Here is a 19806-nt window from a genome sequence, read left to right as displayed (position 1 = left end):
TTTTTTTTTACATTCCAACTCTATTCTTCAGCTTTGCCATCTTAAATCTCATCCCCATCCCCATTCCCATATGCTGAGGATTTCTCCTAGCCCCTCTTCTCTATTTCAGGTGAGTTGACTCTCCATTTTTCCTCCCCATGAGTCTACTACGGATAATTTTACATTCTGTCCCTATTTATGATCTTTTATATCAACATCTTTTGTTTCCTTTGATCCTTCCTGCTTGTGTTTTCCTGTTTCTCCTGCTTATATTATGTCCTCAGGATAGTGTTCCCCTCTGCCTATAACCAACTACCAGATGTTCTTTCTGGATACTTTCTTGAGGTGCTGGTTAGCTTCTAGACTTGAATCTGCCACTGCAAGCTTTCTCTTGTGTATTTTGCAAGAATTGGGCCTATTCTGTGATTACAAACATGTGCACACACTTTACCATGAACCCAGTTCATCTTCAACAAATGTCATATAATGAACCATCAGTACAATACTAATCACATAAAAACATTAAGGTAACTCATAGATTTTCCACACCTCCCTACTGCTTATCCCATGGGGCTAAGATTTAATCTTTAGGATTCACAGACAAAACATATAACAAAATTAATAAAATAATTTGACCAACAATGGGCATGAACTTATTAGCAACACAATAATTTTAGGGGTATGAAGTATAAGTAGTTTCAATCTTGTTTATAGTTAGGATCTTGTTTTAAAAATTCACAGAGTGCTTTTCCATGTCAATGAAATGAAATTATGTAGACTGATGTCTTTGTCGGTCACATCAATGGTTAAAACCTGTTGGGAACCAAAGGAAAAATATTGGCCATACGCTGTCAAAATCTCCAAAACACAAGTACATCAGGTACAAGTAAAAGGTCCACATAACTCTCTCTAATACTTTCACATTTTATTGCCTGGCTGACAGACTTCCTTCAAGCTTTCAGGTGGGAAGGGTGTTTCCTAACTTCTTAGGGTACAAAGATTATTCAGTGATAGGCATCAGCCTCTAAATAATGCAATATGCAACCACTGCAAAGAAACAACTGCACAGACAACTGGAGAGAACACTTTCTTTTCCATTCTTCTGAAGTGTTGATTTTCCTTGGAGTGATCTTTTCATTTCCCTCTTATTCTATTCCCTCCTGGCACCCCAATGATTTTCCAGTAAGAGTCCAACAGTCCTGTTTTTTTCTAGGCAAATACTTTCCCAAAAGTTTCACTGTGTGTGCAGTCATGAACTTGTATGTCAGTCCATGAGTTGGTCACAACAGAATGGGGCAAAGTCCTTGATGAGCTCTTGGTAAAGTTAGCAAAGTTGTTGACAAGAAAACCACAAGTATGAGGAAACACATTTTTAAAAAGCAAAGTAAAAAGAAAACTTTTGTTTCAGGCTTAGTAATCTAGAAGGATTATTTACAAAAGAAAAAATAGTTCAGGAAGAAAAACAGTATGTAAGCATATAAGAAAGAAAGGATAATAAGTGTTGGAGCCACTGTACTGCATGAATTTCAAGGTGTAGCTTTTTTGCATATTTAGCTCTTATGAGACCAGAATGAGTCCTGTAATTAACAGTTGAAGAATTACTATGAACCTGGCAGCACTCTTGACATAATTGTTACTTTTGATACCTATGTGAACTTCATTACTATTGCTATGTTATGAATGGATAGAATGAAAAACATTTAAGAAAGAAGTTACAGTATTATTAGGAAAGTACTAGGGTGAGAACTTACATAAAGCATGTTAGTGACTTGGAAGAAAAATCTCGAGTCTAGGTGTAATGGCTCATGCCTGTAACCCTAGCACTTTGGGAGGCCAAGGCGGGAGGATTGCTTGAAGCCAGGAGTTCTACCAACCTGGGCAACACAGTGAGACCTTGCCTCTATTAAAAAAAAAAAACAAAAAAAGTGAGCCAGGAGTGGTGGTGCCTGTCTGTAGTTCCAGCTACATGGGAGGCTAAAGCAGAAGGATCGCTTGAGCCCAGGAGGTCAAGGCTGCAGTGAGTAATGATTATGACCACTGCACTCCAGCCTGGTGACAGAGTGAGACTCCGATTTAAAAAAACAAAAAAAACTCAGACAAAAGTGGAAGAATTTTTATGAAATGCTGAACAACACCCTTGGTAGTATAGAGGAAGTTTTTAACCAATTTGTATTTCTTTCAAATAATAATACATAATAATGAACCAGTTAAATAATAAAATAAAATATGTGATAAAAATTGGTTAAATAATTTCTAAAACTTCACATTCAGAGACTTCCACTTCTAAATTACTTTGAGGAAGACTCAACAGTGTATCTCTAATCAATATTTTCCTCTGTATTATCACTTAAAATACTAAAATATATAGATAAAAATCTATGTCTAATGAAGTTTCCAGAAGATTTCTATAAGTTTAAAATTAAAAAAAAAAAAAAATGAGTGATAGAAGGCATTCAATCATAGTTTTGCCATCCTTTTATCTTTCTTTGTGGTACATGAAATAATGAAGTAACTTTTCACTGATTATGTCATATTTGGTGAAATACAGTAGTTCAAGCTGTTTGGGAAGTTGATCTCTGAGGCACAGATGAGGGAATAAAGACAAAGTTTGATATGAGTTTGCAGACAAGAAGACAAACATGGAAAGTAAGGATCCAGGCCCTCAATTCCAAACAGACCATAAATTTTCCTTCATCTCCATGCCATCCATTCCCAACACACTGAAAACAGAGGGATTTCTAAAGTGTTTTGCAAGTGTCATTTGGAAGGGAAACAGTCAGACACTGCACCAGGAATATTAGGGTTGAGCTTTTCACTAGTTAGTTACAAACCTGTGCTGTGAAGTTGTTGCTGAAGGAGGGTGTTATGACCATGCCACTGACAGAAATGCTGACACTGGTAATGGGGTCACTGCCCACTCCCCAGATTTCAATGTAGCCCAGTTTCAAAGGGTTTGTAGCAATGATGTAATTGTTGAAAATTATATGACTCTGCATTGAATTCTGTCAAATTGGAGATAAGAGAAACCACAGGGGAAAAAATAGCAGAATTAGTTCAAAATTTGCCTGACCTATTTTTAGAAACAACTGTAGATCATGAAGGCAGACAACTTCAGAACTTCTATTTTGTGTCCTTAGCACTCTATCTCCTACTACCAACTACTATCCACTTTGCATTGACAAGCAGCTGCAGGGTGCCTAGCCTTTCTCTGAACTCTATAAAAGATGAGGATCTCAACTGCCAAGAAACTTATATTTCTATAGATGGAGGAGTCACAAAATATGCAGCCTATTTCAAGGCAACTAAGGAACAGGGTCTAGATAACATAGAAACATTCTGTCCATCTCTGAAATAGTAAGTTGAAATAATGATTATTACTGATGAGATACTAGTAGGTTTAATTACAGAAAACCTCCTGGAAGCATAGTAAATCTCCATCTGAACTCTGGGGGAATGAAAGGATGTGGATTAACAAGAAAAGCAATGAAGGTATTCAAGATATTCAGCATCTTATTAACCTAGTAGAACTCTGGTCTCCCTTCATAGTCTCAGTCACACTCACCTGGCTGGCAGAAAAGTTGGCCAAGTAATAGAGTCCTTTTTCATAGGTATCTGCAAATAAACAACAAAATAAACACAGCCTGAAGCTATACTATAGAATCCTATGATAGAGAATATACCAATTCTATTCTAATTGCCTACTTGTCTTAGTTGAAAAAATAAGGATATTGTTTTTCTTTTTCTTTTTTTCATAGTTCCATTTTGTAATTTAAGTCCTCTTTATGGAATCTTATAAGACTCTGCACCCGAGTTCAGCTTACACAAGACATTTGAAATGAATGGGTGTAGATGCATTTGTCTGACAGAGTCATCTCATATACACTGTTCCCTAACACTGTTCTCAAGCCACTTCTCTTGCTGTTGTCTACTATTCCCAACATCTTCCTAGGCACCTCAGAATTTTCAGATTCATTTTGCTAGATGTACACATCAGTGCATATACATGCATGTACACTCACATACACAAACACCAAGACTGGTGTGCTGGTGGGTTTATTTTGAGGGATATTAGACAATTTTTAAAATGTGATCTTCAGAGTACAAAGATAATCAAAGAAAAACCTTCTTTGTCCTTCATCCTTAATGTATGCCACAAACCCAGAAAGAATATGAAATTCAACATATTTGCTGATCCAATCAGGAGCACTATTTTAGCTATTTACAGCCTACACCCTACCATTGTGGCTATCTCACTCTTCTCCATGTGCTAGCCTCTTTCTAATTGACTCATCCCTCAGTCGGTAGCCATTGGCTATCCTCTAGAACTGCTGTTCAAGACCGTAGCTACTAGCAAAATGTAGCTGCTTAAATTTAAGTTCATTAACATCAGATATAATTTAAAATTCTGTTTTAAGATGTACTTGTCACACTTCAAGTGCTTAATAATCACATACACCTATAGATATTGAACAGCAGAAGAAAGAGAACATTTCCATCAGTGTAGAAAGTGCTACCAAACAACACTGGTCTAGAAATTGCTAATGATACTTGAGTCTTCTGACAGTTTTTCCAATTCTTGTAAACTCCCAATGGAAAATTCCCCAAATAAATAACACACTGATAGGAGCATGCCTCTCTTGCTGGATAGTAAGCCATGTAATTAGGAAATGTACCCTTAACCATAAATCATATGAAAGTTTATCTCAGTTGGTTACAAGTAGACTTTTTCTAGGGCTCTTATACTGTTGCCCTCCACAGGGAATTAGTACAGTTGAGTAATACTGAGAGATTTAGAACTAAGTTTCATTTACACAAGACATGAGGCATAAGGATTATGTACAGTATGATTATACACTTGAAGTAACAAAGGACTATATGCAAAAATTCAAAACTGTTTTAACATGGAAAAGGCAAAGGCAGGCCTGTAAGATACCCAGGAAAGTAGTCAATGCTACTGGCATGAGTCCCAGGCAACCCCTACTCACCAGTGCTTTGCCCATCATCCCAGAAGAGCCAGCCCTCAGCAGTTCCCTCATCATCCAAGGCAACCTTGAAACCCATAAATTTCTGGCGGCTGCATTGAGGTGAGAGATAGGCATTAGCTAAAAACAAAGCTACAGCCAAAAACCAAGAGTATTCACAGAAACACAAAGGTACGAAAGGAAGTGCTTCATAGGATAAAGACCGAGTGCTAGGATTTGAGAGATGTGTGGCCTAGTTTCAGTTCTGTCTCCATCTAGCTACGTGACTTCATGTCATGAATGAGTGATTTAGTGTATGAATCAAAGGGAATTCTTCTTTAAGGTTCTTAAAGAAACTACAAGCAAACTAATTAGTATGTTCTTTTCCCCTTTTTGAGGAAAATCCTGATGCTGAAATCTTTTCACTTTCATGACCTAATTTCCTAAAACAGGTACAGTGAGTTCTGTTTTCAAATACCCTAAGTTCTTTGCCTTTATTTGAATTTTTTGAATCAAATGAAGAGGAGACTCTAAGAACTTTAGGATTGGAATCAGACAGACATGAATTTTAGCCTCTGCTTATCTACTTACTACCTGTGAGACTCAGAGTAAATCCTTAGCCTCTTTGCTAATCTGTGAAGTGGACATAACAGTACCTACCTCACAGAGTTTATGTTTTCCTTTTGTTAAGAAAAAATAGATAATCCCCAAATAGAAATTCTCATACTAGTTCACTTCTAGTCACGAAGTAAGTCTTCACTTGATGATAGCTATCCTTAATTACTATATAAGCTTAAGTCTAGAATTTTTAAAGCTTGTATATGAGGGGTCTCAGTCTCTGGCATCAGTTGTGATATGGCTTAAACTATTTTCCAGCAATAGTTTTCTTCAGAAAGAGTCAATAAGATCCAAAAGTCTTCTAAAACTATCATGACTCATAGTTGCTTCTCTTTTGACTTACATTTGAAATGCCACTTTTAGATCTGTCATCTCACCTACTTACATCTAAAAGAGTTGTTCATAATTGTTCAAAGAGTACAGAGATTGAAAAGGTTAAAACACAAATGAGCAAACAAATAAAAAACAAGTGTCATCAGTTGTGGTGGCTCATGCCTGTAATCATAGTACTTTGGGAGGCCAAGGTGAGCAAATTGCTGAGCCTGGGAGTTCAAGACCAGCCTAGGCATCATAGCAAGACCTTGTCACTACCAAAAATATTTTTTTCTAAATTATCCAGTTTTAGTGGCATGCACCTGTATCCCCAGCTATTTAGAAGGAAGGATCACCTGAGCCAGGTGGTTGCCACTACATTACAGCTCAGGCAACAGAGGGAGAGACCAACTCAAAAAAATAAAAATAAAATGAATAAGTGGGCTTGAGAGTGATTCTTACATATTGGTGGGCTTCATTACAAACTGGTGAGCTATCGGATATGTAAAGGGGGCCCCGAGTTCCATAATTCACCTCACCTCAGGTGGGTATTCAGTGCCGGCTCTTGCCAGGGTAGGATGTAACCCCCACGGACATGAAGATTAATGTAGTCAAGAGGGGCTGGCAAGGTCTTCCACTCTCCCCTTGCATTAATGTCCACACCCTGTGGGACAGAAGAAGGTCAGAGATGATGAGGGAGAGGGTATGCACCTTTTTGAACAATGCATTTCACCAGACATCTCATCTACTCCTTTGAACTTGCTGACTGTTCATCACCTTTTGGCACACCCTGATTTACACTTGCTGTATTCACTCAAGTGCTGTACAAAATTCTGTACTGCTGCTATAATGTCTTGTTAAGGTCCCTTGTCTTTTGGGTTTCCACAGTGCATACTCCATAATGTCCTACATCTGCCTTTATGTTTGACATCTTTATCTTGCCTCATGTGTGACAGAAAAAGATGCTTTCTCACTTGAATCATAAACCTCAATTCCCAGAGACCATCCTTCTGTTCTTCCACATTTTCTCAACTAGAGCAGAGCTTCTCAGTATCAGCACTATTGACATTTTGGGCCAGCTCATTCTATGTTGTGGGCTGTCCTGTGTTTTTTGTTTTTAGCCGATTCCTTAGTGTCTACCCACTGGATGTTAGGAGCTGCCCACTCCTTGCCCCCCCACATTGTAACAACCAATAATGTCTCCAGATATTGCCAAATGGTCCCTTATAGCCAAAATTCCCTCAATTTGATAACTGCTACATTAGAGGTAAGGAGCAATTATTGTTGACAACAAGTAAACAAATGTGCACGGCTGTGCGCCAATAAAACTTTATTTATAAATCAGGTAACATCCATATCTGGCTGTGGACCACATTTGGCCAAACTCTACTCTGTAACATAGAATAAATACCCCAAATTTTGGAAGATTAATTAAGATATTTCTTTATTAATCTCAACCATGGGATTAATCTTCATTTTAATTAAACATAAAAATTGTATCATTTTATAAACAGCTTGCTCCATCAACTTTGTCTTCCCACATGATTTTTTTTATCTTTTCTTCTTCAACCATAACTATCTTCTGTTATCTAATGAGGCAGTCAACATGCAAATGCAAGACAAAGGCCAAGCTCACTTAAAGAAAGTTAACCACTCTTTCCCAGGAAAGTCCTGGATGGAAATCACATAGCAGAGTCTTTCAGCCCAGGGAGTTATGAAGGACTCAGGCTCCACAGGACAGAGAAGAGGAGGAATACAATGTGCATGTCCTTTCCCAGTGTTCACCCAGTCTCACTGCAATACCATTGGAAGAAAGGGGCTAGAGTATGCTCTGCTTTTTATCTTTCTGGGTGTGTCCCTTTGCTGTATTTCTAGTCCTCTGCTTTGTTTTCCTTAGAAATTTAAAAGAGAAGGCCTGGTTAGAGAGCAAGGAAACACTCCCTGGTTACAGCGTCAAACTCTAACCTACCTGTGTCCTTGCAAGAGAACACCATAGTTGTTATGGAAGAGCCTGTCTTCCCAGTTAAGTCTCTGGGCTCATACTGGTGCAGAAATTATGTGGCAGGGAGATTCTTGCTGGTTCCTTGTTCCTAATGCACTTGCACTGATTAGACTCACAATGATTGAGCTGCATACATCTGTGTCATCTGTATGTATTTTGCACACTTTCTAATAACTTGCTTACCCTAGGTAATTACATGTAGCAACCCTTCTTTGAGCATCTAAGCAATAGAAGGATATGTTTATAAGAAGACAGAGGAAAAGACCACTATACTTATGAATGTACAGCAGGCAAGGATACAAACAAAAACTATATAACACAGTCTCAAGTGCTCACTAGGATCTATCTTTATATGCCACTGAGAATAGTGATGGAATAGTGATGGTATAAGAAAAGATAGAAAATAACATGAAAAGAACACCCATAAAAAGCTAAGCACTGACCAGTTATTTCACAACAATTCTGTGAGGGAAGTGGTCTCAACTCATTTGGAGGTGAGAAAATTGAGGCTACAATGGTTAAAGTGACTTCTCTAAGACTACACAGCAGGTGGGTCATAGAACCAATATTTGACCTAAGGTCTGTCAAATCAAAAGCCTTTGTATTCTACCATTCCAAGTTTCATAAACATTCAGAAACACTTACCGTGTAGTAATCATACCAGCGGGCCCTAGGGAAATATGCAGTGACATTTCTGACATTCTAAAATTAAACACAAAGAAGTCATGGCAATGAAGTCCATTATCCTGAACAGAGTAACAAATCTGCTTAGAGAAGAGGTTAAAATGATACTGATGACCTTGGACCCACTGGCCTCATCTCTCTAGAGGTCAGTGATATTGTGGAAGTCTTTCTTCTCTTCCTTTTCAAACGTGGGAGATTTGCCTATTCAAAGCGAGTGGCTTTCATAAAGCCCTTTGAGATCCTGGACCTCAGGAAAAAAAAATCACCGTTTGCTAATAGACGTAGATTTGCCCTATACCCTCTCTAAAGAGATAAACAACTGAGATTGGATCTGGGCAGAGGGCAATTTTGTAGTTACAGTAAGATTTGGGGAAAGCATAATTAATTAACTATTTTAATCAGAAGCCAAATCTTCAGCAGAGAAAGAAAAGAAATGGCTTTTTCTGCCAGGAGGAACTCTTATAGTGAAATGGTCTGTGGAACATGTGCTGCTCTCTTGTGCCACCAATAAGAGATGAGAGGCAGAGAACTGGGAAGAAAGAAGTTTATTTCTGAATTTGGAACCCAGGGAGGCATGCCAGTGTAAATACCAAGGCCAGCTCAGCTCTTTGGATTTTACAATCTGTATTTATAAGCATAAGCATTGGAGTTTACTATTGATTAACATCAACCTATGTAACTTACAAATTACAATTGTGTTTTGTCAATAACACTCATTGTTTGCATATTCTTGGTACCCAATACCAGGAACCTGTAGTTTTCATTTATCAGTAACTCCAAGCAAAAGAATAAGTGGAGCAGACCACAAAGTAAAACATTATTCACTGTAATCCATTATTAGTCAATGCATACAATGAAACAAAAGTGTGTACTGGTTATGGTTACAAGATTAATATAGTTGTATTTCTCTTTTTTTTTTTTTGAGTTGGAGTCTCACTCTGTCACCCAGACTGGAGTGCAGTGGCCGCTCCTGGCCACTGCAACCTCGACCTGCTGGCTCCGGCGATCCTTCCGCCTCAGCCTTCCAAGTAGCTGGAACTACAGGCACGTGCTACCACGCCCAGCTAATTTTTTTTGATTGTTGTAGAGATGAGGTCTTGCCAAGTTGCCCAGGTGGGTCTCGAACCTGCGGGCTCAGGCAATCCACTCACCTCGAACTCCCAAGTGCTGGATTACAGGCTGAGCCACCGAGCCCAGCCTGTATTTCTCTCTTTTTTTTAACTCTAACCCCCTCCCCACCTCCCCCATTGGCTTCCCCAGTGTCTATTATTTCTATCTTTGTGACTATGTAGCTCCCACATATGAGTGATATAGTTGTATCTCTAACTTTAACTATTGATCATAGAAATGAGTTACCATCTATTTTACTAACAATGCAAATACAACCAGGGATCAGTGATTCATGAAGGGTTCAGGAAGGGTCAGTACAGTCCTATTATTGTAAGGAATGTGGGTGTGTGCCAGGCAGTAACCCTAAGCAACCAAACATTATAACAATCATGAATTAGTAATAATGTGTCTCTTCATCAGTAGGTGGAAGGGAAGAGCTAGCCAGAGCACACGTATTGCTGCAAGCAATCCTCCTGAAAAGTTCTGTTTTCATGGTGCTAGAGAATTGTAATGAATTCTTTACACTGCTGCCCCCACCTGACCCTGCATTCCTTATTTTCAGTAACAGAGAAATAATTATGTATTTAAATATGTCATACTTTTCTTTTTCCTGACTGACTAAAAATGAGGGAGCTGAGGTGCACAACCCTTAAGTGATGGACTTCAGTTCAGAAGAAGAGGAAGAGACTGAGGAGGAAAACCACATCTCAGGACCCCCACCAGACCAGGCCTCTTCTCCTTGCCCTAATCACCAAGCCTCACAACCAGGATCCTCCCCTTGGCAGAGGCCTCCATACTTACAGGTTCCACAACAGCGCTAACCAGGAAGGCTGGACCCAGAAGGAACTGACTGTCTATATCCCAGGTCATCTGGTCTGACACAAACCTGGAAAGAGAAATAAAAGTGCCACAATCAGACACTGAACAGAGAGCCCTGGCCCAAGGTCCTAAGGAAATTCTTCAAGTTTAGATACAAGTCAGAAGGCACCATCCTTGGCACTGCCCTAGGTCTTAGCATAGTCAGGAATATCCAGCACCCCATATATTCTTACCTATAAAATATTTCCACACTTCATAACCATGGAACTTTTTTTGTAATCAGCTCATTTATTTATTAAACAAGTGCTCAGGATTTTCCTTAGACAATGTATCTCATAGTGTAGACCAAGACTACCTGTTCAGAATCGTGGGGGTATGCCTGTTAAATAGCCGGTCCCCAGGACTTTGCCATGGTCATACGTAATTTCTTTGAGGTGAAGTCTGGGAATCTTCATTTTTAAACAAGTTCTCCTAGTGACCCATAAGCACGCTAAAGTCTGAGTTTTAGGCATTGTGAAGCTGCAAAGGAATATTAGTCTTTGTCCCTGTAGTGAGATGCTTACAATCAACATGCATGAAACAGAAGGCAAACCAAGATGGAATGTAATCAAGTGCTCAAACATATTATATAGACTATAGAGTGTAAGTGCAGTATTTTTAGAAAGATCAACAAAGAATAGAAAATAGCTAATAGAGATCTGTTCACAGCACATCAAGTGCTCGGGGGCGGGGAGGGGGGAATAGAACAGTAGTAAACCAGAAGATTCTGGAGGCATGCCACATTTTAAATATAAGGATGGCCCTTGTCCCTCAGATTTCTTGCTGGAAAGGTCGTGTTTTGTGACCTGAGTTCATTTTGGCCTGAATCTATATAACCAAACTGCTACAAAATTTACATGGCCCAATTAGAAAGAAACTATTCTAAAATTAGAAAGAAAAAATTTAAAAAATTTTCAATTTAACAAATAGTCTTTTATTAATGACCTATGGCATGTATAACACTGTGCTAAAGGAAGTCATAAGGTATGATCTGTGCTCCTGTCAAAAGGCAGTCATATCTTTAATTTGGAAGAATTATATACATCAACTGCCATGCTATATAATGAAAAGATTATCCATTAGTCATCAGGATCCTAGCTGGATACTCACTCATGGAGAAGAGGCCGTACAACAGTGATACCCTCTGTGTGGGCCTTGTGCATCAAGGTATAGAGATACGGCAGCAGGGTATATCTGGTTTGCAGAACACTTTTGGAAATACTCACAAAGGCATCATCCCAGGATACAGGATCTTGTCTCTATGAAAGAAAAAGAAGAGGGTTTGGAGCTCACCATAGGGAACCTAGGAAACTTAAGAAAATAACTTAAAGCCTATTCTAAATGAAGATCACATGCTGTTAAACAAAAAATAATTACAGATGAGACCCAGAGAACATTCTAAATAGACTGGAAAAGGTCACTGAAGCTCTCCCAGGATGGCTGATAATATTTCCCCACAAGACATTCTTTTTGGGGTATGTTTGGTACAATTCTGCCTAGACAAAAATACTAATCTAAAGAATACTGAAGAATATGGTGCACTGAGACACAAGGGTTTAATGATTTTAAAGATGTCCTCAGGAAATACAGACTGCATTAATTGTAGCTCAAAAACAGAGGTTGTGTTTCAAGTGATGCAAAACACCAGAGGCCACACTGTCCTACCCTGGTTCCAATGGTGTTGTGATTTCTTGAGAAGGGGTAAAAGGCACCCAGTTGCATCCAGCGAGCACACATCTCATATTCTGCATCTTGAAAGAACCCGCAGATATCTGCTCCTGTCTGAAACAAGAAGGAATAAAATGAGCCTGTTGACTTCTGAAAGATGTCCCCTTTTTCTTGGGGCTTAGGAGAAATCTGAAGTACACTCACATAGGACATGCCAAAGAGGCTGAACTCCATCATGCCTGAAATGAGAACCACAGTTGTATCAGACCAGGCTCTCATGACCTATACCCGCCTTTACCAGGGAACCTAACTGTCTTTCTTGCCATCAGAGGGCCCTGAGGATGAGCCTACACACCAATGATAGATTTCTTCAGCTGGTCCCATGCGGCTGTGTTGTCTCCTAGCCAGTGTCCCGCCCAGCGACCAGAAGAGGGGAATGTGGAGCGAGTGATGACGATCCCTCGCTGTCCTGTAACCTCCTGCACGGCTCTGGTTGAAGGAGAACAAGAAGGTGAGCTGAGGACACAGCAGGGGGGGAAAGGTCATATTGTCTCTCCTCCCAGAGCTCTTGTGCTTAGGGTATAATGATAAAAATGTCTGGTACGTGATTGGAGGAAACAGGGGATTCTGAGGTCTCCACTGACTGAACCCAGATGATGGAGATATTGAGTTGTGCCTTCTCATAGTGTTTTATAAAGAACTTCACAATATAGAGAACCCACTAGATTGCCCCCAAATAGTAAGTAATCACACTAAATCTTGCTATTTATTTAATACTTGAATATATATGAGTACATAAATATTATATGTAATATATAAATAAAATTATATATTAAATAAAATAAAAATTATATATTATATAAAATTTAAGTATACATATGTGTGTGTGTGTGTGTGTGTGTGTGTGTGTGTGTGTATTTATTTATTTATTTATGGAAGCAAAGGGTGAATTCCTTTATATGATTGTCCTTAGGATAATTCGTATTATTTGTTAACCTCACAAAGTGGGATGGTGCTAATTCAGTAGAACACCAGTTGACTCTACAACAAGAATGGCCAAAAAAAAAAAAAAAAATTTTCAAGAGAAGATTAACTTTTGAAATAAAGGAGTGAGATGCTGAGTCCTCTGTATTCCCTTTGCCTCTTATAACTAAAGCTATTACAGCACCAGTTGCCCATTGTGATCATTACCAGTGTCTCCATGTATGTCTTTCCCAGCAGGATTATTTGTTTGCTACTGATGGGACCATTCCTTACTTAAATATGTTTTCCTAATTATTATCACAGGACCTGGCCCCATGCTCAAGGAGTGTTTGTTTAATAAATAAGAACTGCTACACAGCTATAATGAAAATCTTCTGAACCCTTAGAATAGGGAATGAAAGAAAAAGTAGGGGGGCTATGATAGTCACTCACTGTCCCTACAGGTTGTGACAAGTGAAGAAGGGAGACAGTGACTCACTCATATGTAGGTCTGGTCTGGGACCATCCATATAAGCTGTGCACATCGTAGTGCCGCACTGTGGAGCCATCTGACAGGATCTGCTGACTCTCCATACACAGGGTTTTGCTGCTCAGGCCCCGGTCCCTGGACTCCAAATCTGAGGGGAAAGACATGGTAATGTGAACATCAGTCTTGATCCTATGTATCCATGATCTCTCTTTCAGGGACTGCACTCTGAATCTTCAAACTAGCTCGAGCCCTGTGTGGGCCCCCCTCCTTCCGAGGGTCACAAGCACAGCACCTGGCTCCGAGCTACAATGGCACATGCAGTGTTTTCAACATCAAGTTTACCGGAGAAAGCAGAGGTGTCTGGAAGAATGCTCAGCTGTCAAACATTACATGACAAGTTCTTATCCAAGCTTTTAACATGTTAATTATTTCATGTAATTTTTATCATAATTCTATGATGAAGATATTGGTTTCTGCTTTCACAGTTTAGCACAATGAGATTTGGAAATATCACATAATCTGTGAAAGGTCATACAACTCACAGAGATAATAATTTCTGGAGCCAAGATATGAACACAAGTATAACTCCGAAGTCCATCAACTTCATGATAAGGCAAACCCACTGCTTTCCCTATTGATGACACAACAAATTTCTGTGGCGGAATTACTGTAAGTCTGAAGAACTGATACATCTATCTGTAAGAATCTTTGGGGGACATTACCATTATTAAGGGCTTTCTGAACAAATTCAAGAAATTTGCCCAATTGGTCCAGAAACCTGCCCATGCCCAACTGGGTGAAGTGCTTGAAGTGCTTTGGTCTCTGGCCTCCAATAAACCACAGCACCAATGAGGACATGCCCTGTGCTGGCAGGGCGAACTTCTGACTGCTGGGTTCTTGCAGTGGTCATCTTCCTTCTAGCCATGATTCTGCCAGTCAAGAAAGTCAAGGGCCCTTACGTGGCATGTAGGGAGGGTAGTTCAGTGAAGTATCCCTGCAGCCTGGAGCAACTGCTCCATTCACAAAGCTCACTGGTTCATTCATATCCTAGAAATGCCAAACACAGACAAAGCTTACTTCTTAAGATAGTTACATCCTGTCAATTCTGAGACAAGGAAGTAGTGAATAAATTGTTCAACATTCAGTAATGCCTGTAGATGCCTGCCTGGGGAGGTTAATCAAATCCTGGTGAGAACCAGCTAGAAAACTCAATTAACCCCTACAGAGTGGTTAGAGGGTTAAAAAAAATTTACTTCAGGGTGTGAGGCAATCAAAGTTTCAAGAAATTCTTAACAATTTCCTGGGCAATTTTATAGTAGGAACTTCAGGCCAGGTACAAGGAGTGAGGGCTACTAAGGTTGTTCCACTCCCTAGTGGCGGAAGTGTCTGATATGCCCAGAGTCTTCCTGGTCGATTATTATCCTCTTGGCTAAAGGTCACTGGTATATGTGCTTAGGCACACAAAGATAGACATATACCTATTCATGTATACACAGACATATACACACACACTTACAATCCACATGCCATCAAACTTCAAGCTCTTCTCTGGACTCTGTGTATTGTTGTAGAGTTCTTCAATTTCCCTCTTCCACCACTTGACCGTTGAATTACGGAAAAAGTCTGGAAAGGCTACATAAGCTCGGTATTGCTGTAAAAAATAAATACAATTTGTTCATGCCACAAAAATATAGTAAAGAGCAAACAGGTACTTACTGAGACTTTAACTCAAGCAAGTATTTGTACTACATGGTGATATACAGTCTGAACAGAGCCTAAATAATGTTCTTGACTTATTAAAGAAACTTGGAGTCAAAGAGGAGAAATTGACACAAATTACATCTTATCAGATTTGGAAAATATTCTTAGGCTATTTTCCCCTTCATATAGACAGTCAACACCCTGAACTCACTGTCTTGTGTGTCACGTGCACAACCCTCAATTTCTGTACTGCCATTTTCTAGGCACTCTCAAAGACAAGGCAGGAGAGACGGAGACATCAGATAGATACACTAACAGGTTGGAAAGAAGCACTCAGGGGGTTCCTTCAGTGTTGTTCCTATTGGGAAAGGGAACACAAGTATAACTCCAAAGGACATCAACTCCATGATAAGGGGAAGTCATTGCTTTCCACCCGTTGGTGGCATTTTTGTGATATTTGACTACCAGTATGATATTAGACTAACTAGAATGCATCTGTGTTTCCTATGGTCTCAGAATTACATGAAAGCTGCAACTGTGCATAACAAAATGGAAGGACTAAACAAGAAAGTTTCAAACCACGTCTTCACCTTCCCTCAAGTAATGAAAGCAGTTCTTTGTTTTAACCTGAAATATGGATTCAAGGTATACATTTTAAACTATTTTGTAACATTTCTGAGAGCAGGGACCTTGTTTTACATTATTCTGAGCGATCTTTATACTTCTCATAGTGCTTAGCTCAGACCCTGACATAAAGTAAAAACTCAATGTTTAAATTGTAGGTTCACACCACTTGGCAGCGGTGACGACCCACAAATTTCTAGATACTCAGGTTGCTTGTTATGAAACGTTATGGCCCCTTGTAAGTCTCAGTCAACAGCTTTCTCTATGTCAAACTGCATTTTAAGAGTTAAAGAGCTAAATAATACTGACAGGGAGTGCAAGGGGAATAACAGAAAGAGGACTTAGTCTGGGGGAACTTCACTTCTTATCCACAATAGTCACAGCAAGTAGGAACCCATGTGTCTAGATAAAAGGCAAACAAAGAACACAAAGAAGAAAACAGAAATAGGTCAACATATGTGGGTCTGGTTCTCAGAGGAGTGAGAGAGTGGGAGGGCATGAGGAGAAAATGGAGGCAGAAACCACAAAACCAGACAAAGAGAGCTTTCCACCAGAAACAGAAAGCTAGAGATTAAGCAGGGTAAGAATCAATGGCATAGGGTGGAGAATGGAGGATTTGAATAAGTAGAGTTAACATCAGCTGCATCTGAGTCAGAATTGTATTCTGTATGGGATACACATGGAAAATTTGGCCAACCAAATTTACTTCGCTAAAAGCTGCACAAACAGTCCTTACCCATGTATTAAAATTTGCCATTTGCCAAGGTACCAGCTCTGCATCACTCCTGTCTGTATTCAACTCTTGCCTTATTGCTTCTGTCCTCTCTTCCCTGGTATTCAACCAGTGATGTACTCACTTGCACAAATTTGCTCTCCATAGGCTTCTTGGCTGTTTGTTTTATACTACCCTTGGTGAGGCCAGACCTGGGCATCAGCAGCCTCATCCACACCAGCATCACTGATTAGGTCTTATAATATAGTTATAATTATTCTATTTACCAAGAATCTCTTATGAGCTACCTAACAGATTCTGTGATTCCCCTAATGAAGTGTTTCTCATTAGCCCCAACCAGTATTTGGAGCAAGAGGATTATTTGTGAAGAATGCCCGGCAATACAGAGCTGTGTGCATCCCTGTCATCACCCACTAAATGCTACTTGGTATTCCTGTGATTACCAACACTGCCTCCAGACTTCCAAGCACCCTCAAGATGACATTGATGCCCTAATGTCTGGTGAACTGTGGGGTTCATAAGGTAGTAACCAACTTCTTGATAAAAGTCAGGGAGTGCATGGTCCTGAACTTCTCTGACCTGGCAGGTTCCCATGTCCATGTGCGCTGCATGGACCATCAAAATTCAAGTGATCCTCTGTGAGAAGTGATAAAGAGAAGAACATGAAGCTTCTCACTTGAATCCTTATCTAATAAATAGATAGAAGATAGATAGATGGTAGATAGATTATAGGGATAGAGGATAGATGAATAAATAGATAGATGATAGGTAAGTAGGTAGATAATACCTGTCCAGTAGTAGACAAAAGGAAAACAATCTCAAATTCAGTCTGAACCATTCTTATCAGTCTTTGAAACTTGTCCCAATAAGCTTCTATTACTTGATTGTCTTTGTTTTCTGGGTTTTTTGTTTGTTTGTTTTTTCTTCATCCACTTCCAGAAAATGAAGATATACCGTCCTATAGCCAGGCAGGCTGGTCCCAAGTGTATCTCATTCAAAAGCTAGAGTTCTACTGCTGCTAACTGGCTCTGAAATCCAGGAAACCAGAGGACTACACATCACTGATTGCACTGTCTGTTTTTGCTACTCTATTGAAGCTGTTCCAGGTCTGAACTCATGGTCTCCAGATTGTGTTATTTCTATCTAATATCTGTCTTCTCCCAGGACTGACTACTTGCCCTAAAAATCAACTTATCCGGATAAGTTATGAATATTTAGTCTAGCTCCTGCCAGTCACATTCCTGGTGACAAGAATCTTTCTCCTGCACCTCTGCCCACTGGTTAAAATCCTGTTGTATATTTTTTTAAAAAGAGCCCCCAAAATGGTCTTGGTCTTTGGCCTTCTCAGTGGCTGATGCCTAAATTTACAACTGGTGTTCTTTGTTCTCATAATACTGATATCTATTTGATTAATACTTGATCTTGACAGAGTTTCTAGACACTACAGCATATACTACATTGCTGCTCACACAGGACCTGCTTCTTTGTCCCTTCAATCCTTGGCAGGTGCCCCAGGAAATAAGCCTTTTCATGGTTTCCCAAACTCTTCTGTGGTCATACAGGCTACACATGCCCTGCTATACAATTCCTGCCCAGAAAGAATACTCATGATTGGAGAAGAGCTCATTTGCTCTCCAGAAGGACCTAACCCTAACATGAGAACTCTGCTTATGGGTATTATTACAAAAATTGATAACAAAGCAAACAGGCTGCTTTAGTTCAGGGGGCACACATCTTGGCCAGAGGATAGGGCTGAAGGCTTCTTGAAACAATAAAGGATCATGTATTCATTCAAACAAAAAATGCTTAGTGAATTTGGGAAAAATATCAGGTCCAGAAGCATGGGCTAGCAGGCTCATTACAAGTAAGAACCTGTTTCCCTGAGAGAGCAAGTTTTAAGGCTAGAAACTGAAAGGTAAAAGCAAAGCTGAGAAACCCAAGGAAGGAGGAGATAGGGAGACTGGACACATAATCGTGAAGATGGAGAAGCCTGTTCATGAACAAAAATATACAAAGAAAAAGACCCAGTCTCTAAAGAAAAGGATTGGAGACTCTGCTTAAAAAGGATACCCAACACAACAACAACAACAAGTAAACTAATTCAGAGAAAAGACAGTACCTCCTGGAGATATCACACTGTGGAAATTGCATGGGTCTTTAGCCTTGGAGAGGAAATCACCTCTCTGTTACCGCAAACCATGGACAAGTAATTTAATTTTTCTGGTCTTAAACCCCATGGATAATAATATGTACCAACATCACAATTGGGAATAAAACATTACTATATGTAAAGTAATAACACACAGACTGATACCCAGAACACACCCCCTCAAGTGTTGCTCCCTCACCATGCTCATGTCCATGGTATGGTCATGTTCATAAGCCCAGGTACGGCTGCCCCTTCCTAGCTACCCAGACTCCACCTAGTATCCACAAAGGGCCTTTTACCTCCACTTGACTTTCCCAGTCCAGAGACCCATTAATAACAATGCCAGGTAAATCAGGCCAGACCTATGGAGAGAAAAACATTCAACAGCGATCCATTAAATAATTTCTCACATATAATATTTCCTAATAAATAAAAAACCATGTTCCTAGGGGTTAATAATACTTTGATTATCATTTAGGCTTGATCTAGAGAAAAGTGGATTATATGAAACATCTACGTTACTTTTAAAACCCTTAACTATATTGACAAATATTTATTAAGAAAAAGAGAACTTTTGATCTCAGAACCCAAATGGAAAAATCCCCAGAACAATAAGTACAAACACACTAGCAGGGATTCAACCTTAGGTTAGGGATTAGTGGATCATTGCTTAGATCATACCTTTCCCCAGACAATGCCTCCATCGTTGGGATATTTCATGAAGACGTCATCCTCCACACCCCGAGTGAAGGCAGGATAAGGCTGTGTCTCATTGCCAGAAATGGCTGGATCCTGAAATCAAATCACAAGTCAGTTGGGAAAATCAAAGTCAGAGAATGGGGAGGGACAGAAAAAAAGAACTCAAGTTTCTAGCTTCCACTTGAGCTGTAGAGTTTCTGTGAGTCCTGGGAAACACACATTTTTTTTTTTTTTTTGAGTTGGAGTCTCACTCGG

The 19806-nt window shown here is 39.6% G+C and overlaps 1 protein-coding gene across 1 annotated transcript in view; it reads right to left on the bottom strand.

The window, feature by feature from the left end:
* Positions 1 to 714: 714 nt before the first annotated feature.
* MGAM (maltase-glucoamylase) overlaps positions 715 to 19806 on the bottom strand; it is a 210499-nt gene continuing 191407 nt past the window's right edge. Inside the window, exons 33-48 of the mRNA XM_008058647.2 lie at positions 19534 to 19644; positions 19152 to 19214; positions 15162 to 15296; positions 14605 to 14692; positions 13655 to 13793; positions 12548 to 12681; positions 12397 to 12431; positions 12190 to 12306; positions 11635 to 11783; positions 10468 to 10552; positions 8518 to 8574; positions 6410 to 6534; positions 4965 to 5053; positions 3542 to 3591; positions 2811 to 2981; positions 715 to 792 (exon numbers count right to left, since the gene is read on the bottom strand). Of these exons, the coding sequence (XP_008056838.1) occupies positions 715 to 792; positions 2811 to 2981; positions 3542 to 3591; positions 4965 to 5053; positions 6410 to 6534; positions 8518 to 8574; positions 10468 to 10552; positions 11635 to 11783; positions 12190 to 12306; positions 12397 to 12431; positions 12548 to 12681; positions 13655 to 13793; positions 14605 to 14692; positions 15162 to 15296; positions 19152 to 19214; positions 19534 to 19644 (1626 nt within the window). The remainder of the gene's footprint in view (positions 793 to 2810; positions 2982 to 3541; positions 3592 to 4964; positions 5054 to 6409; positions 6535 to 8517; positions 8575 to 10467; positions 10553 to 11634; positions 11784 to 12189; positions 12307 to 12396; positions 12432 to 12547; positions 12682 to 13654; positions 13794 to 14604; positions 14693 to 15161; positions 15297 to 19151; positions 19215 to 19533; positions 19645 to 19806) is intronic.

The sequence above is a fragment of the Carlito syrichta genome, unplaced genomic scaffold (genome assembly GCF_000164805.1).
Source record: "Carlito syrichta isolate Samal-C Ts95f unplaced genomic scaffold, Tarsius_syrichta-2.0.1 Scaffold303563, whole genome shotgun sequence".
NCBI classification, from domain to species: domain Eukaryota; kingdom Metazoa; phylum Chordata; class Mammalia; order Primates; family Tarsiidae; genus Carlito; species Carlito syrichta.
Note: the sequence above shows the minus strand (reverse complement) of the source record. Positions and strands in the feature narration are given on the sequence as shown.